This window comes from Scyliorhinus canicula, chromosome 8 (genome assembly GCF_902713615.1).
Source record: "Scyliorhinus canicula chromosome 8, sScyCan1.1, whole genome shotgun sequence".
Lineage (NCBI taxonomy): Eukaryota > Metazoa > Chordata > Chondrichthyes > Carcharhiniformes > Scyliorhinidae > Scyliorhinus > Scyliorhinus canicula.
In genome coordinates, this window is record NC_052153.1 from 189,860,458 (window position 1) to 189,887,023 (window position 26,566).

The window sequence follows — 26,566 nt, forward strand, 5'->3', positions numbered from 1 at the left end:
AAAAGACCCACTATAAACCATCATGTAAAAGCATCTGACTGGAACGTAAAATTACATTTTACCTTCGTATACTAACGCCTAGGTGCAAGAGAGACTCTGTCTAAAGTGCTGTTTGATATCTAAAGGTCCACATTTTAGATAGCCAGATGTTTTTGGATTACTATATGAAATGTTTATCTTATACTTTAATTGCTGTTTAAAATTGAACTGCAGAATGGGTAAGTCAGCCGTGGTACAAAGATTTGTCAACTGCTTGTTTTAATTCAAGTTCATTTAGGTTCTGATTATATACATTACCCTAACAGATCAGTTACCCAGACTAAACTTCAGAACACAGAAAAGGAAATATTGTTTAATTATAGGATGGGTGACTTCCAAGAAGATTACCAATGACAATTGAGTAGCACTTGGTACACTCGCACTAGGTAGGGCTGGTTTAGCTCAGTGGGCTAGACAGCTGGTTTGTGATGCAGAACAAGGCCAGCAGCGCGGGTTGAATTCCTGTACCAGCTTACCCGAACAGGCGCTGGAATGTGGCGACTAGGGGCTTTTACAGTAATTTCATACTTGTGACATTAAAAGGTTATTATTATTATTACATACCACCATATTCAATACATATGTTTTACAAATACAGTCATGTATATTCCAATTCTCTTCCCGCACCCAGTGCTGCACTAAGGCAAGCTTTTGTCTGTTTCCATATCTAGTAATTCCCAGAATAGGTCGTAATTTTCTGTCGCCAGAGGCTGATAGCTTGAGGGGCACCACTCCACATCAAGTGTGGCTGACCAGGTGTCTCTCCCGCAATCACTGCCAGCCATAGATGTGTTGGGAAGGATTTGCAGGTTGATGCACTCAATCTGTTTGACCACATTATGAATGCATCTTCCTTGGCCATCATGTCCTGAGGTGGGACCTGAACCTGGAACGTCTGGTTCAGAGGCAGGGACTCTACCCATTGCGCCACAAGACCTCCCATCATTTATGTGCTTCCATTTAAAGGGTGACATGGTGGCACAGTGGTTAGTACTGCTGCCTCACAGCACCAAGGACCCAGGTTTGATTCTGACCTTGAGTGTGTGGAGTTTGCACATTCTCCCCATGTCTGCGTGGGCTCCAGGTGCTCCAGTTTCCTCCCACAGTTCAAAAATGTGCAGGTTAGGTGAATTAGCCATACTAAATTGCCCCTTAGTGTCCAAAGTTGTTCAGACGAGGTCACAGGGATAGGGTAGGGGAGTGCTCTTTCGGAGGTTGTTGCAGACTCGATGGGCCAAACGTCCTCCTTCTGCACTGCGGGGACTCAATCAAATATGTAAAAATATATAAAGATTTTTTTTAAAAATTGCTTTCAGCCCAACAGTACTGTTGAGATTGGGCTGACAGCAGATTTTGCAGCAACTTCGAGAACATCATCACAAGACGTATTTAGTCTTCCAGTTGTAGCATGTTAGAAGAATTAAAACTAGCATTCAAGTGCTAGCATAAAATGGTTGAGAAAGGAAAATGAGGGCAGCACGTCTGTGCAGTGGTTAGCACTGCTGCATCACAGCGCCGATGACCTGGAAAGGAAAATGAGGGCTGCATGATGTACCATCAATTGGACACGAGTCGAGATGAAAATCCAAACATTAGGCTTTAATCGACTAGTTGTGTGCCCGGCAGTCGACTTACAGAGAAAGGCCGACTGCCGGGTCCTACGGGTTCTTATACCCCGCCTCGTAGGCGGGATTACTTGCCTCCCGACCAATCGGTGAGCAGTCACATGACTAGTCTTAACCAACCAGCCGAGAGGCACATGAAATGAAAATGAAATGAAAATCACTTATTGTCACGAGTAGGCTTCAATAAAGTTACTGTGAAAATCCCCTAGTCGCCACATTCCGGCGCCTGTCCGGGAAGGCTGGTACAGGAATCGAACTGTGCTGCTGGCCTGTTTGGTCTGCTTTAAAAGCCAGCGATTTAGCATGGTGAGCTAAACCATCCCGGCCTGAGCCAATGGGCAGCGAGTGTTCTGCACCAATGGCAGATAGGTACCGTAAACCTCCTAGTCATATCACCACATTCACCCCTTGTGGAGAAAGAAGCCGGGGGGGGGGGGGGGGGGGGGAGGGAGTAGGAAGGTGGGGGGGGGGGCTGTAGGACTGGTGATATGACTAGAGCTTGTGAGGTGTACCAAGGTAATTGGTGGCTGCCCACTGGCTCGCAACGATTGTGCAAAACAATGAACAGTATACAAGTAAAACGAGAGAAAAAGAATGCGCAACATGTTGGAAACTCTGAATGACACGAGGAGTCTGATAAAAGTCCAGTGGAAACATCAGATGGACACGATCAATCTGTCGGGCGGCTTCGATGTTCTGTTGGACCGTCGCAGCAGTGCCGGTGACGTCGGGCCGGTGGCCGTCCTTGACTCCGGGAGCGGCGGTTGTGATCCTGTGTCCGTACCCCTGGTCCGTGCCAGTGAAACTCTGGCTGGGGGAGCGGGTTCCTGTGCGCTGGATTGCGGGGGTGCCGGGGGAATGGGGACTGGGAGGAGGGCGTTGGTGTGGGGGGGTTGAGGCCGCACACCGGCGGGTTCCAGGTCTCGAAGGGAGACCGTGTCCTGCCGACCGTCGGGATACTCCACGTACGCGTACTGCGGGTTAGCGTGGAGTAACTGGACTCGTTCAACCAATGGGTCGGACCTGTGCAACCGCACATGCTTCTGGAGCAGGATGGGCCCGGGGGCGGCCAGCCAGGTCGGGAATGGGGATCCTGCGGACGACTTCCTAGGGAAAACAAGAAGACATTCGTGAGGTGTTTGGTTTGTGGTAGTGCAGAGGAGAGACCGAATTGAATGGAGGGCTTTGGGGATGACTTCTTGCCAGTGGGAGATAGGGAGATCTCTGGACCGTAGGGCCAGTAGGACGGTCTTCCAGACTGTGCCATTCTCCTGCTCGACCTGCCGTTACCCTGAGGGTTATAACTGGTCGTCCTGGTAGAGGCAATGCCCCTGCTGAGCAGGAATTGACGCAGTCCATCGCTCATACAAAAAGGACACCCGGTCGCTGTGGATGTACGCAGGGTAACCGAACAGGGAGAAAATGGAGAGGAGGGCCTTGATGATGGTTGTTGTGGTCATGTCAGGGCAGGGGATGGCGAAAGCGAAGCGGGAGTACTCGTCAATCACGCTTAAGAAGTAGGTGTTGCGATTGTTGGAGGGGAGGGGACCCTTGAAGTTCATACTAAGATGTTCAAAAGGGCGAGACGCCTTTACTAAATGCGCTTGCTCAGGGCGGTAAAAGTGCAGTTTGCACTCTGCGCAAATGTGGCAGTCTCTGGTCACGGTCCTGACCTCCTCGATGGAGTAGGGCAGGTTGTGGGTCTTGATAAAGTGGTAGAAGCGGGTTACTCCTGGATGGCAGAGATGCGCATGGAGGGTGCGGAGGCGGTCAATCTGCACGCTGTCGCAGGTACTGCGGGACAGGGCATCAGGAGGCTCGTTGAGCTTCCCAGGACGATACAAGATATTGTAGTTGTACGTGGACAACTCGATCCGCCACCGCAAGATCTTGTCATTCTTGATCTTGCCCCTCTGTGCATTATCAAACATAAAGGCCACTGACCGCTGGCCTGTGAGGAGGGTGAACCTCCTGTCGGCCAGATAGTGCATCCAATATCGCACAGCTTCAACTATGGCCTGTGCCTCCTTATCCACCGAGGAATGGCGGAGTTCGGAAGCGTGGAGGGTCCGGGAGAAGAAGGCCACAGGTATGCCCGCTTGGTTCAGGGTGGCCGCCAGAGCTACATCAGACACGTCGCTCTCGACCTGGAATGGGAGGGACTCATCGATAGCACGCATCGTGGCCTTTGCGATATCCGCTTTGATGCGGTTAAAGGCCTGGCGGGCCTCCATCGACAGTGGAAAAGTATTCAATTGGATGAGGGGGCGGGCTTTGTCAGCGTAATTCGGGACCCACTGGGCGTAATAGGAAAAGAAGCCCAGACAGCGTTTGAGGGAGTTGGGGAGAGGGAGTTGTTGAAACACGCCAGCCAGTGTTTAAAAGTTGCTGACGCGTTTGTGGCATGCAGGCTGATGCGGAGGCAGTCTGGTTTGATCCGTAGCTCCATTTTAAACTTCTAGTCGATTAAATTGATGTACTATCAATTGGACACGAGTCGAGATGAAGATCCAAACATTAGGCTTTAATCGACTAGTTGTGCGCCCGGCAGTCGACATACAGAGAAAGGCTGACTGCCGGGTCCTACGTGTTCTTATACCCCGCCTTGTAGGCGGGACTACTTGCCTCCCGACCAATCGGTGAGCAGTCACATGACTAGTCTCAACCAACCAGCCGAGAGGCACATGACCGGCCTGAGCCAATGGGCAGCGAGTGTTCTGCACCAATGGCAGATAGGTACCGTAAACCTCCTTGTCATATCACCACACTGCACGTCTGCGCAGTGGTAAGCACTGCTGCCTCACAGTGCCGATGACCTGGGTTCAATCCCGACCTTGGGTCACTGTCCTTATGCCGTTTGCACAATCTCCCTGTGTTTGTATTGGTCTCACCCCCACATCCCAAAGATGTGCAGTGTAAGTGGATTGGTTATGCTAAATTGCCCCTTAATTGGAAAAACAAGAATTGGGTACTCAAATTTTATTTTTAAAAAAGAAAGGAAAATGTTTGGATTCAGATTTTACAAAATAAAGAGGGACTTAAATGTAGAACACAAATGCCTCTTTGACTGCTTACAATGGGCAGATAATAGTTTTTAACTATTCACATTAACCAACTCCTAGTCCAAAGTCCAAACTTTAACATCTTAACCCAAACCCAAAACTTAACTTCCAACCCAAATTCTAACCTTAACCCAACATCCAACTATCACACCCGAATACCAACTGCAAATTAATGCTAGGCTAGAAAATAGTTAATAATTAACAAGTGATTAAGTTAGTAATTAGAGGTTCATTGGTTAAACATGTCACAGATTGCACATAAAGGGGAAACAGACTAAACTGGCCATTACAGAGCCAGGCTGTGGGTGGGTGGCGGGCGGTGGGTGGGTGGCGGGCGGTGGGTGGGTTGGGTTGGGTTGGGTTGGGTTGGGTTGGGTTGGGTGTCCTCCAGCCTGATTGTCTGCCCCTCTTCTGCGGTTATGTGTCCCTGGAAAGGATGCATGCAGGGCTAACATTTAACCACATCCCATGATGTCAACCAATCATCCTCCATAATCTCAACTTTTTTTTAACCCATACGGCCTCCAGTCGTCAGTCGAAACTCATTGACAGACAACTTATCATAGTAATGAGGACTTTGTGAGTGAAGATGGAGGAAGGTTTTTGAAGCGGTCGGGGTTAGAAGCATTGGCAATGGCGCCGCTTCTGTTTGACCCAGGAGGTGTATGGGTAGTGGCCATGCTGAAAATATGGAGGCAGTTTCGGCAGCACTTTAAGATGGGGGCGGGCTCAAAGTTAATGCCGATTCGGGGGAACCATGGGTTTGAGCCTGGAAGGATGGAGGCGCAGTTTTGGGGATAGGAGTTGGTTGATAGGGTTGGTTGCTTTTGTAAATGTTATGTGTGTGATATGTTTAATTGTTAAAATGGTAAAATTTGAATTAAAATATTTTTGAAAACAAGTAATGAAGATAATCTCTGCAACTCTGAGATCAACTCCAGTCCAGTAGTTATTAATAATAATAATCTTTATTAGAGTCACAAGTAGGCTAACATTAACACTGCAATGAAGTTACTGTGAAAATTGTCATGATATGCAGACACACACATAATGATATACAGACAAGCAGCTAATGGACCCAGAGAATAGAACATGACCAATAAACAGGCAGGACACTCAGGGGTGGGATCTGACTATAAAAGATACGAGGCACTCACACTGCGCCTCTTTCCACTGATGAACATCTGAAGAGTCAGTCAAGGGTGTTGTTTCAATTTCACACCTCCACCACGTGGCTAAGAGCTAGTCTGGTTCAGTCAGACAGAGTAACCAAACTTAGGTTAGCAGAGTCAAACTCACAGAGAACTGTGCTAACTGTGCTATTAGTTCAATAAACCTGATTGAACTAACTTCAAGATCTGGAGGATCTTTCTAATCTAAGCTGCATCCAGTTGCAGCCAGTGTTAGACAAGTGTACCTCACATGACAAAAATCCCCAAGTCGCCACATTCCGGTGCGTGTTCGGGTACACTGAGGGAGAATTCAAAATGTCCAATTCACCTTACAACACATCTTTTGGGACTTGTGAGCGGAAACCGGAGGAAACCCAGGCAGACACAGGGAGAACATGCAGACTCCTCACAGACAGTGACCCAAGCCGGGAATCGAACCTGGGATCCTGGCGCTGTGAAGCAATGGTGCTAACCACTGTGCTGCCGTGCCGCCCATGGATTACCAGCCCTCTCAAATTTCACCCCTCCCTCTCTTCCATGGGACGCAACAACATACAGAGAAATAACTTGTATCATTTGCAACTTGGACTTTCCTTCCACAGTGACCTTCAAGCCCCAACCCCCAACTCAGCACATGGCTCTATGAATCGAACATCTCCAACTCTATTATAATGATGAAACCTTGAAGAATACTTGGGCAGAAAACACTTCAGTGCCACTGTGGCAGGTTTTCCGGCGGTGTGGTTGACCGCCTTTGGCCATCGGTGTGATCTTCCAGTCCCTTGAGGTCAATGGCCATTTGTGTTGTTCGCCGGTCACACCTCCAGGGAACCTACCACGAGGTCACCTTTGGTGGGTCCAAATGGACCTGCCGGCGACAAACAGCCAGAAATTCCTGCCCACTGTCTCCAAACCAACATCTCAACAACCAAGCTTCAATATTCCCCGAGGGTGTGGACAACCCCCAATATAATATAAACTGGGCGTGTCCAATGCCAATGAGGTTTCCTTATACCACAAAACTTGGCCTAGCTGTGCCCGCGGAAACGCCGACCAAACCATGGAGCACATAAAATTCTAGGGACGGCGGCACTGTCATCTGAGGAGAGATTGACGAGGTTGGGATTGTTTCTGCTGGAGTTCAGAAGAATGAGGGGGGATCATACAGAGACTTATAAAATTCTAGCAGGACTAAACAGGGTAGATGCAGAGAAGATGTTACCAATGATAGGTGTGTCCAGAACCAGGGGTCACAGTCTGAGCATTCAGGGTAAACCATTTCGGACAGAGATAAGGAGACATTTCTTACACGAAGAGTGGTGAGCCTGTGGAATTCATTACCACAGGAAGTAGTTGATGCTAAAACTTTGAATATATCCTAGAGGCTGCTGGATATAGCTCTTGGGGAGAAAGGGATCAAAGGCGATGGGGAGAAAGCAGGATTAGGCTATTGAGTTGGATGATCAGCCATGCTTGTGATGAATGGCGGAGCAAGCTCGAAGGGCCAAAAGGCCTCCTCCTACTCCGATCTTCTATGTATGTATCTATGTAAAATATTCCTGGTAACCCTGCCCAAGTTTTAAGACAACATCATGGAGTTTCATTTGCTTTGGACTTGTTAAGGAACTTGACAGTAAAGCTGTGACATCATCCACGGACCCTAACCACTCAGCCCAATAACCCCGGATCCTAACCACTCAGCCCAATAACCCCAGACCCTAACCACTCAGCCCAATAAGCCCCTAACCACTCAGCCCAATAACCCCGGACCCGAACCACTCAGCCCAATAACTCCGGACCCTAACCACTCAGCCCAATAACCCAGGACCCTAACCACTCAGCCCATCAACCCAGGACCCTAACCACTCAGCCCAATAACCCCGGACCCTAACCTCTCAGCCCATTAACCCTGAACCCTAACCGCTCAGCCCATCAACCCAGGACCCAAACCGCTCAGCCCAATAACCCCGGACCCTAACCACTCAGCCCAATAACCCCGGATCCTAACCACTCAACCCAATAACCCGCTAACCACTCAGCCCAATAACCCCCTACCCACTCTGCGCAATAACCCCGGACCCGAACCACTCAGCCCAATAACCCCGGACCCTAACCACTCAGCCCAATAACCCCGACCCTAACCACTCAGCCCAATAACCCCGGACCCTAACCACTCAGCCCAATAACCCCGGACCCTAACCACTCAGCCCAATAACCCCGGACCCTAACCACTCAGCCCAATAACCCCGGACCCTAACCACTCAGCCTAATAACCCCGGACCCTAACCACTCAGCCCAATAACCCCGGACCCTAACCACTCAGCCTAATAACCCCGGACCCTAACCACTCAGCCCAATAACCCCGGACCCTAACCACTCAGCCCAATAACCCCCTAACCACTCAGCCCAATAACCCCCTACCCACTCAGCGCAATAACCCTGGACCCGAACCACTCAGCCCAATAACCCCGGACCCTAACCACTCGGGCAAATAACCCCGGACCCTAACCACTCAGCCCAATAACCCCGGACCCTAACCACTCAGCCCAATAACCCCGGACACTAACCACTCAGCCCAATAACCCCGGACCCTAACCACTCAGCCCAATAACCCCGACCCTAACCACTCAGCCCAATAACCCCGGACCCTAACCACTCAGCCCAATAACCCCGGACCCTAACCACTCAGCCCAATAACCCCGGACCCTAACCACTCAGCCCAATAACCCCGGACCCTAACCACTCAGCCTAATAACCCCGGACCCTAACCACTCAGCCCAATAACCCCGGACCCTAACCACTCAGCCCAATAACCCCCTAACCACTCAGCCCAATAACCCCGGACCCTAACCATTCAGCCCAATAACCCCGGACCCTAACCACTCAGCCCAATAACCCCGGACCCTAACCACTCAGCCCAATAACCCCGGACCCTAACCATTCAGCCCAATAACCTCGGACCCTAACCACTCAGCCCAATAACCCCGGACCCTAACCACTCAGCCCAATAACCCCCTAACCACTCTGCCCAATAACCCGGACCCTAACCATTCAGCCCAATAACCTCGGACCCTAACCACTCAGCCCAATAACCCCGGACCCTAACCATTCAGCCTAATAACCCCGGACCCTAACCACTCAGCCCAATAACCCCGGACCCTAACCACTCAGCCCAATAACCCCGGACCCTAACCACTCAGCCCAATAACCCCAGACCCTAACCACTCAGCCTAATAACCCCGGACCCTAACCACTCAGCCCAATAATCCCCTAACCACTCAGCCCAATAACCCCGGACCCTAACCATTCAGCCCAATAACCTCGGACCCTAACCACTCAGCCCAATAACCCCGGACCCTAACCATTCAGCCTAATAACCACGGACCCTAACCACTCAGCCCAATAACTCCGGACCCTAACCACTCAGCCCAATAACCCCGGACCCTAACCACTCAGCCCAATAACCCCGGACCCTAACCACTCAGCCCAATAACCCCGGACCCTAACCACTCAGCCTAATAACCCCGGACCCTAACCACTCAGCCCAATAACCCCCTAACCACTCAGCCCAATAACCCCGGACCCTAACCACTCAGCCCAATAACCCCCTAACCACTCAGCCCAATAACCCCGGACCCTAACCACTCAGCCCAATAACCCCCTAACCACTCAGCCCAATAACCCCCTACCCACTCAGCCCAGTAACCCCGGAGCCTAACCACTCAGCCCAATAACCCCGGACCCTAACCACTCAGCCCAGTAACCCCGGAGCCTAACCACTCAGCCCAATAACCCCCTACCCACTCAGCGCAATAACCCCGGACCCGAACCACTCAGCCCAATAACCCCGGACCCTAACCACTCGGGCAAATAACCCCGGACCCTAACCACTCAGCCCAATAACCCCGGACCCTAACCACTCAGCCCAATAACCCCGGACACTAACCACTCAGCCCAATAACCCCGGACCCTAACCACTCAGCCCAATAACCCCGACCCTAACCACTCAGCCCAATAACCCCGGACCCTAACCACTCAGCCCAATAACCCCGGACCCTAACCACTCAGCCCAATAACCCCGGACCCTAACCACTCAGCCCAATAACCCCGGACCCTAACCACTCAGCCTAATAACCCCGGACCCTAACCACTCAGCCCAATAACCCCGGACCCTAACCACTCAGCCCAATAACCCCCTAACCACTCAGCCCAATAACCCCGGACCCTAACCATTCAGCCCAATAACCTCGGACCCTAACCACTCAGCCCAATAACCCCGGACCCTAACCACTCAGCCCAATAACCCCCTAACCACTCTGCCCAATAACCCGGACCCTAACCATTCAGCCCAATAACCTCGGACCCTAACCACTCAGCCCAATAACCCCGGACCCTAACCATTCAGCCTAATAACCCCGGACCCTAACCACTCAGCCCAATAACCCCGGACCCTAACCACTCAGCCCAATAACCCCGGACCCTAACCACTCAGCCCAATAACCCCAGACCCTAACCACTCAGCCTAATAACCCCGGACCCTAACCACTCAGCCCAATAATCCCCTAACCACTCAGCCCAATAACCCCGGACCCTAACCATTCAGCCCAATAACCTCGGACCCTAACCACTCAGCCCAATAACCCCGGACCCTAACCATTCAGCCTAATAACCCCGGACCCTAACCACTCAGCCCAATAACTCCGGACCCTAACCACTCAGCCCAATAACCCCGGACCCTAACCACTCAGCCCAATAACCCCGGACCCTAACCACTCAGCCCAATAACCCCGGACCCTAACCACTCAGCCTAATAACCCCGGACCCTAACCACTCAGCCCAATAACCCCCTAACCACTCAGCCCAATAACCCCGGACCCTAACCACTCAGCCCAATAACCCCCTAACCACTCAGCCCAATAACCCCGGACCCTAACCACTCAGCCCAATAACCCCCTAACCACTCAGCCCAATAACCCCCTACCCACTCAGCCCAGTAACCCCGGAGCCTAACCACTCAGCCCAATAACCCCGGACCCTAACCACTCAGCCCAGTAACCCCGGAGCCTAACCACTCAGCCCAGTAACCCCGGAGCCTAACCACTCAGCCTAATAACCCCGGACCCTAACCATTCAGCCCAATAACCCCGGACCCTAACCACTCAGCCCAGTAACCCCGGACCCTAACCACTCAGCCCAATAACCCCGGACCCTAACCACTCAAACTCGACAGCCAGTGACAGCCTCGCAAGCGCTGACAACACTCGCCAGTCGGTTAAATACGACATTTCAAAGCAAATGTTGAAAATTAACTTCCAAAGATAAGTGATGATCGAATCCAACGATATGTAATTCACGAGAAAATAGAAAACAGGCTACTTACTTCACAGTCTGATCAGGAGCGCTTGCTCTCTTCCCCTTTCGGTGGGGGGGGGGGGGTCTGGCGCGGGGCACTATGGGGATTGTAGTCCAGCACACGTGTGCGTCCCTTCAAAGGAACGAGGATAGGTCAGCGCCGGAACTTCAGCCCCCGTCAACCATTGCGCGGAACAGTGCGCCTGCTCCGACAGGCTGTTTGGCGGTCTCCAGGCAACGGCATCAGCCCCTGCCAGCGCAAGGCACAAGCAAGATAAGACGGTGGGGGTGGGAGGGATTGCCGTTCCAACGTATGCAAAGTTAAGAAACATCAGGAACTTTATTCGTCTGTCTCGGTTCAAAGGAAACACTCTCTCTTTGGTCAAATGATCAAATCCCTGGGCGACCACCCCCGCCCGCCCCCTCAGCGTCCGATTGGCGAAAAGTGGTGTCAATCAACCGGGATGGGCGGACGGGGCGGGATCTCAGGTGATGTCATTTCCGGTGCGCGGTGCACTCTGGGATGGTGTTGTCATGTCAGCGCCGAGCTGATGTTGGCTTTAGTGGCGCCGCTGACGCCGCCTCCTCCTGCGCTCGGGAGGCAGACGAGAGAAGAAGAGCCGGCAGCCGACTGAGGGTTTGGCGAGAGCAGACAACGCCGGCTTTTCGGGAGGAGGAAGAGAGGCTGCTGGACCCGCTCGGCCGGTTGGGTGGGGGGAGCCGTGGGTCGTTGACAGCGGGGTTTCCCCCCCGCAGCCCGAGGACGGCGAGAGCCCGAGCGGCCGCCAGTCGGCAAACATGCACCGCTTCCGAAAGTGGCTGTACAAGCCCAAGGTGAGCCTCCTTTTTAAATGTGACCGGCTGAGTCGCACGGTTGGCGCCCGTTTGTCAAGTGACCCACTCTGTCCTGATTGAACTTCACAGGCCACCTGCAAAGTGCCCATTTACAGAGAAACTCAACACCAGGGTATGTCTGGTGCGCGAAAGTCTATCTTCCTACTCAAAAAAAAATCCAAATGAACCAACGCTACACGTGTGTTTATTTTAATGTTTGGGGTGCGCGATTTGAAGTGGCTTCTCTTTCCTGAGCTGCTCTTTGCGATGTTGCTCTGAAGTTTTGGGGGGTGTTTTCTCTCTTTCTCCCCCTCCCAGAGTCCAGTGGGCTGGGTGGCGCGAAGTGTTGTGGAGGGAAAGCCCAGGGCAACTCTCCCACCCACCGCACGGTCAGGGTTAAAGCCCGCCGTCGTGAGAATCCCTCCCTTCAACTTTTTAACTGCAGTCGGCTCCAATGTCGGCTGCGTTTTACAATGAGCTGAGCGGGGGACCAAACTGTTCAGGTTTGGCTGAAATGGACAGTAGTACCTGCCCGTGCGGCTGTACATTTGCAAACTATCTCTGAAATGTTTAATTGCTTAATGTATTGTGTACGTCTATATATAGACCAACCATCTATTTATATCGTTTCGTAAACCGTATGCACACAAACAAAAGGCACATTCAGTGAAGACGGATTGAATGGCCGTTTACCTCCGTTTCTGGGTTACTGTCTGACTCGGGGTTGCCTATATATATATATAATCACAGTCGCTGCACTTGAACTGCAGAGATGTTTCGACAATAAATAATGTAGCCTCGATCAGAGTATTACTTTTCTATTTTTGATACCCGCGTGAAAAATATAGATTTGTAAGGTGGTCTTTTAATACTAGTTGTGATCCAAATCTCTGCTGCCAACGGCTGCCTGCCTGGATAGCTGCGTTATCTCATTTCCATCCCACTTGTCCTGTTCATACAGTTCAGTATTTGAAGGTTCAGGTTGCGGAAGTACACTCGAGTAAAAGACAGGAAAATCTGCTACAAGGAAGAAGGGTGCACAAATATTAATGCATGTATTAAATGCACTAGAATTCCAGAATTGCGAACGGTTTGCAAACCATTACACGCTAGTTTTACTTGTTTGATTAAACTGCTTAGTATTGTTCCAACCAGAAATATGTGTACTTTTCTGTTGTGCTTCCTGTGACGTGTGCCAGGTCTTTGTTCTGGTCAAGCTCCATTTGGTCGATGTGTAGGAATGTTCTCTTGTACACTTACTGTGGCTGTTTTTATGAAATGTTGAATGAATTCTGCAAATCCAGACATGTGACTTTTAAAGCGACGTATGAAAGACTTATCGCCCTCTGCACATGTCTGTAACCTTGCCCTCAATCATACTTTTTGCACAGCTAATATCAACATTTTGGAGTTGCTTATTTTAACGTTTTTAATGAAATAAAATGAGTTGCCTAATTTTTTTTTTGCAAAGTTTGCATCAGACTGTTTGCACTGCATGGTGGCACAGTGATGGGCACTGCTGCCTCGCAGCGCCAGGGACCCAGGTTTGATTCTGGCATTGTGACTGGAGTTTGCGTATTCTCCCTGTGTCTGTATGCGTTTCCTCCAGCTGCTCCTGTTTCCTCCCACGGTCCAAAATGTGCAGGTTAGCTGGATTGGCCATGATCAGTCGGGAGGGTTACAGGGATAGGGTGGGGCATGGGTGGAGTGCTCTTCGGTGGGTCAGTGCAGACCCGCTGGGCCAAATGGCCTCCTTCTGTAGTGTAGGGATTCAAAACATTTCTTGTTGGTTCAGTCATAGAATCTTAGTATTTACAGTGCAGAAGGAGGCCATTTGACCCATCGAGTCTGCACCGGCCCTTGGAAAGAGCACCCTACTTAAGCCCACACCTCCACCCTATCCTGTAGTCCAGTAACCCCTCCTAAACTTTTTTGGATTCATGTCTTTTCTATTCATATTTGGAGGGTGGTATTGGTCGTTGTTGTATTTGATGTTCTGTTGCCTGCTGAAGGAAGCAGGAGGATGTGATCAAGTTTGACTGGATTATTTGATAGTTTCCTAACTAGTATTGCCCAGAGTCACAGTGGTGAACCACTGTGGTGAATTATTGGTGACCATTTAATGGTTTTTGTTTAAATCACATTTCCATTTTATAGTACCTGCACCCTATCCTCTGAAGTCCCAAAGTCCCATTTCGTAACCAAGTGATTCACATTATTTAAGTTTAATCAATGTTAGGTTGGCAAACACAGTAGCTAGTTTGCACGCACTAAGTTTCATAAAACACTTATTTGTATAGTGCTTTTAATCACAGGGTGTCTCATGATGCATGGCATCTAACAAAGTGCTTGCTTGATCACTGTTGTAAGGTAGGAAATGCAGCAGCCAATTTGCGCAAAGCAAGCTCCCACAAACCGGTCTCTTTTTTGTTAATTTGTTTGGTTGAGGAATAAATATTAGGGATAACACATCTGGCTCTTCCGTGGAATTGTTTGCCGTTAGATTTTACGTTCACTTGGGGCAGACAGGGCATCGGTTTAATGCCGCATTTAGAAGGTGGGACATCCGACAGTGCAGCATTCCCTCAGGATTGCACAGAATCATGAGCCTTGATTTTCTTTTCCGTGCTCCAGCTCTGAAACTCCAACTTTCTGATTCAGGCAAAAGTGCTATCAAGTCAGCCGCAGTTGACAATTTCTGTTTGTTTGATAGAGTTATATATAGCAAAAGGAGATAATTTGGCCCAAAGTGCTACTTTGTAAGCTCTATCTATCTAATTAATCGTGCTCATTCCCCAGTAGCTCAGCAATTTTTTTTCCTTCTCGGTATATTTCCATTTATATATGATATCGACTCATCTTCCATTATCCTTTCAAGCTGTAGAAAAAAAAATCACATTGTCCATCTTCAGGTTCTTTAGCCCATTACCCAGATACATTTTGTAAAAAGCAGAAAACGTAGCCAATTGCCAGAATTTAATATTTTGGGGTGAATTCTATTTCCTAACCTATCTTTGACTGTGTAAAACGTATCTGCAGAATGTTTTATTTCTAACTGAGCAACTCATCCAGAGTATGAGTGTTCAGGTCCCACTTTGAGAATTTGAGTTAAATCTGGAAATAAATTGGTCTCTGTAAAAGTGGCTGTAAGATTGTTGGAATACTGTAAAATTCTGACTGGTTCACTGCTAATATTTAGGCAAGAGAACTTGCCAACCTTGCCTCTTATGGGTTGACTCTTAATTTCCTGCTAAACTGGCCGAGTAGACCAAGAAGAGATGTAAATGATATGTACAATGATGATAAACGTATGAACAAGAAACCTGTGTGGTGCATTCTAAGGTATGCCTTTTTGAGAGTGGAATTTGGGAAACACGTGTGGAAGCCAGAGTCCAGTGAGGTCAGTTGGCTCATAGTGTGATACTCATCTGGGGGGGGGGGGGTTCAATTGGGTGGCATTTCGAACTTTGGTGTGGTGTATCTGACCAGAGTTGGCCTGTTGGTTTACAGGGACTGTGTATTTACTGAGAACATTATAGCACAAGATATATTTTGAAACCTGCCAACCTTAAAATCTGTGTACATTTGTGAAGATAAGTGGGTGTGAAGGGGTATTATAGTCAAACTTTTCATGTTTGATATTTTTTTTCTGTTAAAGCTAATTGGCATGCCTGTGACTATTCATGTACAAAACGTTCTTGTCTTTTGAGTCAGGGTCCCATTCTAGGGCCTTCCATCCAGTGGTAACATCAAATGGGATCATAACAATCAGCATTTCCAACACGAGAAAATCTTACATCTATCTTCCTTTGCCATTCAAAGGTCTTATCTTCACTGAATCCCCCGCATTCAACATCTTAATAATAATCATTTATTGTCACAAGTATGAAGTTACTGGGAAAAGCCCCGAGTCGCCACATTCCGGCACCTGTTCGGGGAGGCTGTTAGGGAATCTAACGGTGCTGCTGGCCCGCTTGGTCTGCTTTCAAAGCCAGCGATTTAGCCCTCTGCTAAACAGCCCCTCATTGGGCACTTTGAATTAAAAAATGTAACCAAGAATTATCACTGCAAGTAAAATATTTTAAAAATTATAGTTTCTGTTTTCGCCTCAACATTTACGTAGATCACCACTTTTATTTGCAAGTGATCTATATAAACATGGAGCAGTGTTGTGAAGTTATTTCACATATTAAAAGTTTGAAAAGGGCTGTTTTCCAAGGCCTATTTTCGCAAACACAAACTTGCTTAAGGTAGAGATTGTGGCCAGTAAATGCACATGGACATATGCTATGTAATGTGCTACCGTGCCGCACAAGGGCAGCATGGTAGCACAGTAGTTAGTACTGTTGCTTCACAGTTCCAGGGTCCCAGGTTCGATTCCCAGCCTGGGTTATTGTCAGTGTGGAGTCTGCAAGTTCTCCCTGCGTGGGTTTCCTCCGGGTGCTCCGGTTTCCTCCCACAGTCCAAAGATGTGCTGTTAGGTAATGTGAACATTTTGAATTCCTCCTCTGTGTACCCGAACAGGTGCCGGAATGTGGCAACTAGGTGCTTTTCACAGTAACATCATTGCAGTCTGAATGTAAGCCTACTTGTGACAATAAAGATTATTATTACTGAAACTTCACCACTGGTTACGTTTCTGGGGATTCTAAATGCGGCAACCCTTTAAATAGCCTATTGGTACAGAAAGTTAACTGGAGTTGCTGGTTAGTAGCATTTTCCCCTGACTTGTGGCTTCTAGAGTAGTAATCATCCTTCCTTCCTCTGGGACATTTAGTATTTTGAAAATTTCGTAAGTGTCTGTAGATACAATACTGGAATATATTGTTTAAGATTTGCTGCTCCATTGTATTTTACAGCCTACATTTGTTTCAATTTCCTCAAGTGGCATTTTGAAGTCTGGAACCTATGTTCGTATTCCAATGTTCTCTTCATTGATCTTGACTATGTATGTGATTTTTATTATCCATCTTTAGTTACTTCCTGTATTATCTGCTATTCATCAGCGAGCAGCATACATACTGGAGGCAGGTAGATAAATCATAGTGTTCTCCGTTCCAAATAAAAGACGCAAGCACATTTTGCTGGTAGTGTGACATAAGAGACTAACTTATCTTTTCTTAAAAAATTGCTTTTAAATTCTTGTGACATTTAATAAACTGAACAAGTTGCAGGGGGACATGGATTAGCTCCTAAATATGAAAGGATACAGGATATTTAGGAAGGACAGGAAGCGAGGAAAAAAATGGAGGGGTGTCACTGTCGGTTAATGATGCTTGCGCAATAGAGGGGGATGACCCAAGGACGGACAAACTATCCATGGTTAACTGGAAAGGTTACAGATAGCATCAAACGTAAAGAAAAAGCATAGAATTGTGCGAAGACAGGTGGTCGGTGATAAGATCGGACAGAATATAAGGAACAGTTAAGAATGACTAAAAGATTAAGGAGGGGCAAGTTCGAGTATGAGAGAAAGTTCGCTAGAAATAAAAAAAATTAATAGTGCGTTTCTATAAATATTTTTAACGGAATCATGTTCACAAAGTGCTCATTGGTCCTATAGAAAGTGAGTCTGGAGAGTTGACAATTGGGGGAGGGGGGTGAGGGGAAGGAAGTGGCATATGACTTGAACAGGTATTTTGAAACCATCTTCACTATGGAGGATACAAGCAGCAATAATGCAAGATGGCACTGGTGCAAAGCGACTCTCTTTGAGCTCTCCCTAACAGATCCAATCCAATAAATCAGGAAATAGAAAGGAGTGAGCAACTCGGGGAAAATTACAGTTACCAGCGGTGGTGCTAAGTAAATAGTTGGAGCTGCGGGCTGACAAGTGCCCAGGTCTTGATTGACTTCATCGTAGGATCTTGAAAGATGTGGCTGGTGAGATAGTTGATGCATTGGTTTTAATTTTCCAAGACTAGCTAGATTTGGGGAAGGCCCCATTAGATTGGAAGATAGCAAACGTAACACCATTGTTCAAAAAGGGAGGGAAAATGTTTGAAGCTATATAGCTGGGTACTTGGATAAGTTCAAGGTAATGAGGCAGAGTCAACATGGTTCTGTGAAAGGGAAATTGTGTTTCACCAATTTATTGGAATTATTTGAGGGAGTAATGTGCTGTGGATGTACTGTACTTAAATTTCCAGAAGGCATTTGATAAAGTGCTACTGCAAAGGTTATTGTAAAAAAAAAAAAGCTCATGGTATCAGGGGTATCATATTGGCATGGATAGAAGATTGGCTGACTGACAGCTTAAATTTGAAGAACACGACATATTCCATCTCCATTCCAGATATTTGTCTTAGAACATAGAACAGTACAGCACAGAACAGGCCCTTTGGCCCTCGATGTTGTGCCGAGCCATGATCACCCTACTCAAACCCACGTATCCACCCTATACCCGTAACCCAACAAACACCCCCCCCCCCCCCCCTTAACCTTACTTTTTTTAGGACACTACGGGCAATTTAGCATGGCCAATCCACCTAACCCGCACATCTTTGGACTGTGGGAGGAAACCGGAGCACCCGGAGGAAACCCACGCACACACGGGGAGGACGTGCAGACTCCGCACAGACAGTGATCCAGCCGGGAATCGAACCTGGGACCCTGGAGCTGTGAAGCATTTATGCTAACTACCATGCTACCGTGCTATCATGGGTCTTTTTCTGGTTGGCGAGATGTAACAAGTAGTGTGTCACAGGGATCAGTGCTGGGACCTCAATGTAGAAAAAATAAGAGCAGGGAGGCCATTCAGCTCTTCAAGCACGCTGATCATCGAACTGATAATCCTGCTTTTCCCCATATCCTTTGATTCCCTTTGCCTCAAGTGCTACAGAATCAGAAAAGATGGGAAAAGCATAGAAATGATGGGTGGGATGCTTCACAAATGTGCTGATTGGAGGACAAGGATGCCACACAAAGATCTAGATAGGTCAAGTGAATGGACAAAGATCTGGTAAACGGAGTAAAATGTGTGGAAAAATTACTGTCTGTGTAGAGTTTGCACATTCTCCCCCTGTCTGCGTGGGTTTCACCCCCACAATCCAAAAGATGTGCAGGTTAGGTGGATTGGCCACACTAAATTGCCCCTTAATTGGAAAAGCTGGAAACAAAATGTGGGGCAGATGTCCATTTTGCCAGGAAGAATAAAAGAGAAACATATCTCAATGGTGAGAGATTTCAGAGCACTGAGATCCAGAGGGATCTGGGTGTGAGCCTGAATTACAACAGGCAAGTACAGCAAGTAATTAACAAGGCTAATAGAATATTATTTATTGCGAGGGGAATTGAATATAAAAATTGGGGTACTGCTTCTGTTGTTTTGGGCACTAGTAAGACCACATCTGGAGTACTGTCACCTCTACTTAAGGAAAGATGTGAATGTTTTAGCAGCTGTTCAGAGAAGGATTACAAGACGAATACCTGGAATGAGATGAAATACGTTGTGTTCTAAGTGGAAATTAGATGCCCATGGCCTTAATATTGGTTTCATCAGCACTTGGAGAAATGTGGTTATAACATTGTTGCATAAACTCGCTGTAAATTACTCATTACAAATATCAACCAACTTAAGTTCCCTGTTCTAGCTTTTCTTAAAATGTTCTGTTCTAACTGTCAAAGCGTGGAATGATGTATCGTTCTAATTCACAGATGGACATCACCAGAGCAGTTTCTCTGCTCCGCAGGAATAACTATATTTCATTAAATGACGAACACCTAGTGTCTTTAAATACAGTGTAAATAAGGTACCCGGAAAAATAGTGACTGATGAGGAGGTGGATAGGTGAGATTTTTGAAGTCGAGGCTTAACTTCCTCCTGTTGTTTAAAAAAAACTTGGGCTGGATTCTCCTTTTGTGGAGTACCAAGTGCTGAAGCCAACAGAGGATCCGTGGAGTTCCACAACTGACAGATCGGCGCCACGCCCGCACCGATTCCGCTACCAGTGAGGGGCTAGCACTGGCACCTGCCTGCAGAACATGCAGAAAACAGTGGGAGAATTGCTGGGTCCATGTTGAGCATGCACAGGGCTGGCAAGCTGCAGCCACGTGTACAGTTACAGCCCCCACACACGCACCGATCGCATCTGAAAAGATGGCCGTGGTGGATGGTGTACCCGTCCACCCTGACCCCATAGCCACCACTTCCCCCTGGCCAGCGGCATGACTGTCAGCGAAGCATGGTGGCGCTCGATACTGTCCGTACGCCCTCACTCTCGAACTCGGCTCATTGGAGGCGAAGCATGGTGGGGTGGGCCCGATAATGAGATGCGAACTTGGTTGCAACTGCACGTGGCACGGTGACTCCGATTTGGAGGGGTGGAGCATCGCAACCCATCGTTAAACCGGCGCCTGCTGTAATTTTGGCGGCGGGAGCTATTCTCTGCCCGATCGCTGTTCCTGTGGCGTTGGACAATGGAGAATCCCGTCCCTTCCCCTAGTTATTTAGGACTGCTGTTGAATCTTTAAGCAAAATTTGTGCTTGGGATGGAGTCAGGAGGATAAAGCAGATGGTTACCCATTCTCCTCCTTCTGAATATTGTCCTTGGTCACGCAGAATAATTTGCTGCGGTTAGGGCATTCATAGCAACTTTATGCCCCTTTTCTGGGAGGGAGTAGTTCTGAAGCTTTGCCTAAAGGTCTCTGCATGTTTTGTGTTGTCAAATGAGAAACTATTGAGTTCCAATTTGTAACTGAGGATAACAATGCATCCTTTCTTTCCCTGATTTGTCCTCATTTGAATAACATACAAAAACATTTGAGGAATTTCAAATGATCATAGCCTTTTTTTTCTGTCGCCAGAACAGAACCCATTCAACTTCTTACTGTGCTACTCATCAGATGTAGCATGCTACATAACATTTGTTTTCAGAGAAATGGTGATTCTGATTGAACGCGCTGCAGTGATATAACTGTGAATAGATCTGATAGTGAATACAATAACTCTTGGCAAACTGCATTTAGCTTTGAGACCTGGAGAATGGAATGCATCATAGACAGGAAATGGGTGCATGCAATCAGGTCCTCATCATTGTTCATGTTATATACATCCTTAGCAAAGACCATTCTCTGAATCTGACTGCTTAATCATTCCAAACAGATCTTTTTTTAAATGAATCTTTATTTAGATTGAGCAGCTTGTTAAGCCAGCACTTTGTAATGACTTCTACATCCGCCGCAATGAAGCTTATTACCGGTTTGTAGAGGGCAAACCTGCCCTGTGGCGCAATGCCATTTATCTACTGCACTTGAAATCATCACACTTCAATCCTTGCAATTAGTTTTGATTTAAGTTTTCCGTTCAAAAAAAAAACTAGGCTGGTTGAGTCACTCAGAACTCTTTATTGGACTTCAGAATAGGGATTTTGTTGCACCAACGCAATCAACTTGGAGCAGTTATTGTACTGCACTTAAATTCATTTTACAGCTTTTTGTACTCCCCTGTGCAAGATAGCATTTTTTTTTTTTTATAAATGTTTTTATTCAGTTTTCATATTTTATATTGAACAAATTACAAATTGTTAGGAGAGAAAAAGAACAAAAAAAAAAAAAAAAAAAAAAAAACAACAAACAAACACGCAAAAATTAACATACATATTTACAGGTAAGCATCTTCGTAGTAGTAACTGCGCCCGCCCCCCCCCCCCCCCCCCCCCCCCAACATGTTTATTTAGTTTGGTTTTGGGCCTTAGCTAGCCATCGAACCCCCGTACCGAACCTGTAGCCCCTCCCGCTACCTTCCCCCGACTATTCTTCCTCTTGTACATTGGCCACAAATAGGTCCCGGAACAGTTGCATGAATGGCTCCCACGTTCTGTGGAAGCCGTCGTCCGACCCTCGGATGGCAAATTTGATTTTCTCCATTTGGAGAGATTCCGAGAGGTCGGACAGCCAGTCCGCAGCTCTGGGCGGTGCTGCTGACCGCCAGCCAAACAGGATTCTACGGCGGGCGATCAGGGAGGCAAAGGCAAGGGCGTCCGCCCTCCTCCCCAGGAATAGATCTGGCTGTTCTGAAACCCCGAAGACCGCCACTATCGGGCATGGCTCCACCCTCACTCCCACCACTTTGGACATAACCTCGAAGAAGGCTGTCCAGTACTCCACGAGTCTGGGGCAAGACCAGAACATGTGGGCGTGGTTGGCCGGGCCTCTTTGGCACCGTTCACATCTGTCTTCCACCTCCGGGAAGAACCTACTCATACGGGTTCTTGTTAAGTGGGCTCTATGTACCACTTTTAGTTGCGTCAGGCTGAGCCTTGCGCACGTGGAGGTGGAGTTGACCCTATGCAGTGCTTCGCTCCAGAGTCCCCACCCTATCTCCATCCCCAGGTCGTCCTCCCATTTCCTTCTTGTTGCGTCCAGTACGGTGTCGTCCCTATCTACCAGTTGGTCATACATGTCACTACAGTTCCCTTTCTCTAGGATACTTGCGTCCAGTAGGTCTTCCAGTAGTGTCTGTCGTGGCGGTTGTGGGTACGTCCTTGTCTCCTTTCGTAGGAAGTTTTTGAGCTGCAGGTACCGTAGCTCGTTCCCCCCAGCTAGCTGAAACTTCTCTGTCAGTTCGTCCAGTGTTGCGATCCTGTCGTCCGTGTATAGGTCCCTGACTGTCAGTGTCCCCCCGTCCTGCCTCCACCTTTTGAAGGTGGCGTCAGTCAGTGCTGGTGTGAACCTATGGTTGTTGCAGATGGGAGCCCTGTTCGACATTTTGGTCAGGCCAAGTTGCTGCCGCAGTTGGTTCCAGGATTGGAGGGTGGCTGTCACCACTGGGCTGCTGGAGTGTTTTTTGGGTGGGGATGGGAGTGCTGCCGTGGCGAGGGCCCGGAGGGAGGTTCCCATGCAGGAGGCCTCCTCCGCACGCACCCACTCAGCCTCTGGCTCCTGGATCCATCCCCTTACTCGCTCGGCTGTTGCTGCCCAGTGGTAGAATTGTAGATTCGGGAGGGCTAGTCCTCCCCTGGTTTTTGTTTTTTGTAAGACCTTCTTTGGGATCCTAGCATTTTTACCCCCCCATACGAACGCCATGATGAGTTTGTCCAGCGCTTTGAAAAAGGCCTTGGGGATGTAGATCGGAATGGATCTAAACAGGAAGAGGAACCTGGGCAGTACGTTCATTTTGATCGTCTGAACTCTCCCCGCGAGGGAGAGCGGGAGTGTGTTCCATCTTTGCAGGTCCTTTTTAACTTCCTCCGTCAGGCTGGTGAGGTTCCATTTGTGGATCCCTTTCCAGTCATGGGCTATTTGGATCCCCAGGTAGCGGAATTTATGTCGGGCTTGATTGAACGGCAGCCCCTTTAGTGCTGCCCCCCCCCCCCCTTGCGGGTGTACTGGGAAGATCTCACTTTTGTTCATGTTGAGTTTGTAGCCCGAGAAGGCTCCAAACTCTTTCAGGAGCGCGATGATTCCGTCCATGCTGCTTTGTGGGTCCGAGATATAGAGGAGCAGATCATCCGCATAGAGTGAGACTCTGTGCTCTCTACCTCCCCTTCGGATCCCCCTCCAATTTTTTGCTGCCCTGAGCGCGATTGCTAGCGGTTCAATTGCTAGTGCGAACAGCAGCGGGGACAGTGGGCATCCTTGTCTGGTGCCCCTGTGCAGCTGGAAGTATTGGGAGTTGGTATTGTTGGTCTGTACACTCGCCATGGGTGCGTTGTACAGGAGCTTTACCCAAGCGGTGAACCCTGTTCCAAGCCCGAACCGCTCCAGTACCTCTATGAGGTATTTCCACTCGACTCTGTCGAAGGCCTTTTCTGCGTCCAGGGAGACGATCACCTCTTGTGTTCTCTCCCCGGAGGGGGTCATTATCACGTTCAGCAGGCGCCTGATGTTCGCGGTAAGCTGTCTACCTTTGACAAAGCCCGTCTGGTCCTCTGTGACCACCTCAGGTACACAGTCTTCTAGCCTCTTGGCTAGGATTTTGGCCAGTATTTTGGCGTCTGCATTCAGCAGAGATATGGGTCTGTATGACCCACATTCCGTTGGGTCTTTGTCTTTCTTAGGTATCAGCGAGATTGAGGCCTGTGCTAACGTGGGTGGCAATGTGCCCCTAGCTTGCGAGTCTGTGAACATCTCCCGCAGGTGCGGGGCCAGCGCTGTCGCAAATTTTTTGTAGAAGTCCGCCGGGAATCCGTCCGGTCCCGGCGCCTTCCCCGCCTGCATGGAGCTAATGCTGTCCATGATCTCTCCCAGTGCTAGTGGTGCTTCCAGATCCCGTTTTCTGCCCTCTCCCACAACTGGTATGTCCAGTCCGTCAAGAAACCGGTTCATCCCAGCCTTCCCCGTTGGGGGCTCTGAGGTGTACAGCTCTTGGTAGAAGGCCTTGAAGGTTTTGTTAATCCTCTCTGGTTCTGTTTCCAACGTGCCTCTGGTATCTCTGATTTGCGCAATTTCTCTGCTGGCTGCCTGCTTTCTCAGCTGGTGGGCCAACAGGCGGCTGGCTTTGTCTCCGTGTTCGTATAGGGCCCCGCGTGCCTGGCGGAGTTGGTGTACTGCTTTCCTGGTGGAGAGCAGGTCAAAGTTCCTTTGTAATTCTTTCCTCTCCGCCAGGAGTTCTACGGTCGGGGCCTCGGAGTATTTATGGTCTACCTCCAGTATGGAGTCGACCAGCTTCTGCCTAGCCACCCTTTCCTCCCTATCTCTTTGCGCTTTGTAGGCTATGATTTCCCCTCTTAGTACGGCCTTAAGCGCTTCCCAGAACGTGGAGGGTGAGACCTCCCCGTTTTGGTTGATCTCAGTGTACTCCGCTATGGCCCGCGCTATCCTTTCGCTGAAGGCCTTGTCAGCTAGTAAGGCACCGTCCAACCTCCATTTGGGGCGCTGGGCCCTTCCCGTCTCTAGCCGCACATCCATGTAGTGTGGGGCGTGGTCTGATATCACAATTGCGGAGTATTCCACCTTGTCTATCTCTGGAAGCACCGTTTTCCCCACCACAAAGAAGTCAATTCTGGTGTACACGTTGTGTACTGGGGAGAAGAAAGAGAATTCTTTCTCCCCCGGGTGGGCGAATCTCCAGGGGTCTACTGCTCCCATCTGCTCCATATAGTGACTGAGTTCCCTTGCCATGTTTGAGGTTTTCCCCGTTCTGGGGTTTGATCTGTCCGTCGTTGGGTCCTGTACACAGTTGAAGTCCCCCCCCATGATTAGTCGGTGCGTCGCTATGTCCGGGATTTCTGCCATGGTCTTTTGGATGAAGCTCGTGTCGTCCCAGTTGGGCGCATACACGTTAACTAGGACTACCGGCGCCCCATCCAGGGCCCCGCTGACCATGACATACCGTCCCCCTGGGTCCGTAACCGTCTTTGTCGCCCTAAACATTGTCCTCTTGCCAATCAGGATCGCCACCCCCCTGGCCCTTGCCCCATAACAGGAATGATAGGTTTGTCCCACCCAGCCCTTTCTTACCCGCAGTTGGTCCTGCTCCCTCAAGTGCGTCTCTTGGAGGAAGACTATGTCGGCCCTCATGTTTCTAAGGTGGGTGAGGACTCTAGATCTCTTCACTGGGCCATTAAGTCCCCTTACGTTCCAGGTGACTATTCTGGTGGGGGGCTTCTGCCCCCTTGCTCCTGTGGGGTTAACCATATTTGTCCGGTGGACGCGCCCCTGCCCTCTGGGGTTTCCCTTTGTTAGGGGGCCGTCCAGGATGTCCACTATCACTGCTCTCCCCATGCGGTCGGGTCCCTGCGCTCCGGGGTTCCCCCTTGTCCCGGGGACACCCGCCATGGCCGTCCACTGTGTGTCCGCCACGCGGGTAGCCCCCTGCACTCCGGGGGGCCCCTTCACCCACAGACCGTACTGGGTGGGTGTTTGCAGCAGTTCCCTGTTTCGAGCCCTTGTCTGTGGCACTTTGTGGCCCTATTCCCTTTCTGGCCTCTTTTGTCCCTTCGTCCCTGCATTTCCCCTCCCTGGTCTCTCGCCCCCCGAGTGCCCCCCCCCCCCGCTCTATCCCTTTCGGGGATACCCCTGTGTACCCCTCCATTGCCCCTCTCTCCCCCATTCCTGTCCCCATTTGCTCTCCCACCTTTGATGGGTGATCCCCCCCTCCCCTGCCTGGCGCCTTCCCCCCTGTTGGGGGTGCGCTGCGGCCCTGCTCTGTTGCGCGCCCCCTTCGCTAGCTTTCCTGCTAGCACGGTGGCTCCCCGCTCGGAGGTTGCTGTCCCCCTTCCCCTCTCCCCTCTCCAGTACTCCCGTTCCCTCGTGCCGGGGCCTGGCCTCCCACCTGGAGCGGGCCCTTGGGCATTGGGTTGTTTTTCCTGGGTGCTCCTGCCAGGGGGGAGGGGGCTGGCTTTGCCTCGCCCCTCCCCACCCCCCCGTCGGCATGACGTATCTCCTTGCCATGGGCCCCTCGTCCCTACTTCCCATGGCGTTTTTCCAGCCCGTGCTCCTCAACGAATCTATTCGCCTCGGCAGGGGCTGTAAAGAAATATTCCTTGTGTTGGTATGTGACCCAGAGTTTTGCTGGGTACAGCATACCAAAACGTACTTT

At 49.4% G+C, this 26,566-nt stretch overlaps 2 protein-coding genes across 6 annotated transcripts in view; one reads left to right on the forward strand and one right to left on the reverse strand.

The window, feature by feature from the left end:
* cfap99 (cilia and flagella associated protein 99) overlaps positions 1 to 11,359 on the reverse strand; it is a 252,550-nt gene extending 241,191 nt beyond the window's left edge. The window contains exon 1 of the mRNA XM_038805891.1: positions 11,279 to 11,359. The gene's annotated coding sequence lies outside the window, so the exon portion shown is untranslated. The remainder of the gene's footprint in view (positions 1 to 11,278) is intronic.
* A 408-nt stretch (positions 11,360 to 11,767) lies between these two features.
* The window catches only part of zfyve28 (zinc finger, FYVE domain containing 28), a 214,885-nt gene continuing 200,086 nt past the window's right edge, over positions 11,768 to 26,566 (forward strand). For all 5 annotated transcript variants that reach the window (XR_005461669.1, XR_005461670.1, XM_038805888.1 and 2 more), the window contains exon 1: positions 11,768 to 12,084. Coding sequence is in view for 3 of the 5 variants with exons in the window: in XM_038805888.1 (XP_038661816.1) it covers positions 12,049 to 12,084 (36 nt within the window). In the remaining 2 variants the exon portion in view is untranslated. The remainder of the gene's footprint in view (positions 12,085 to 26,566) is intronic.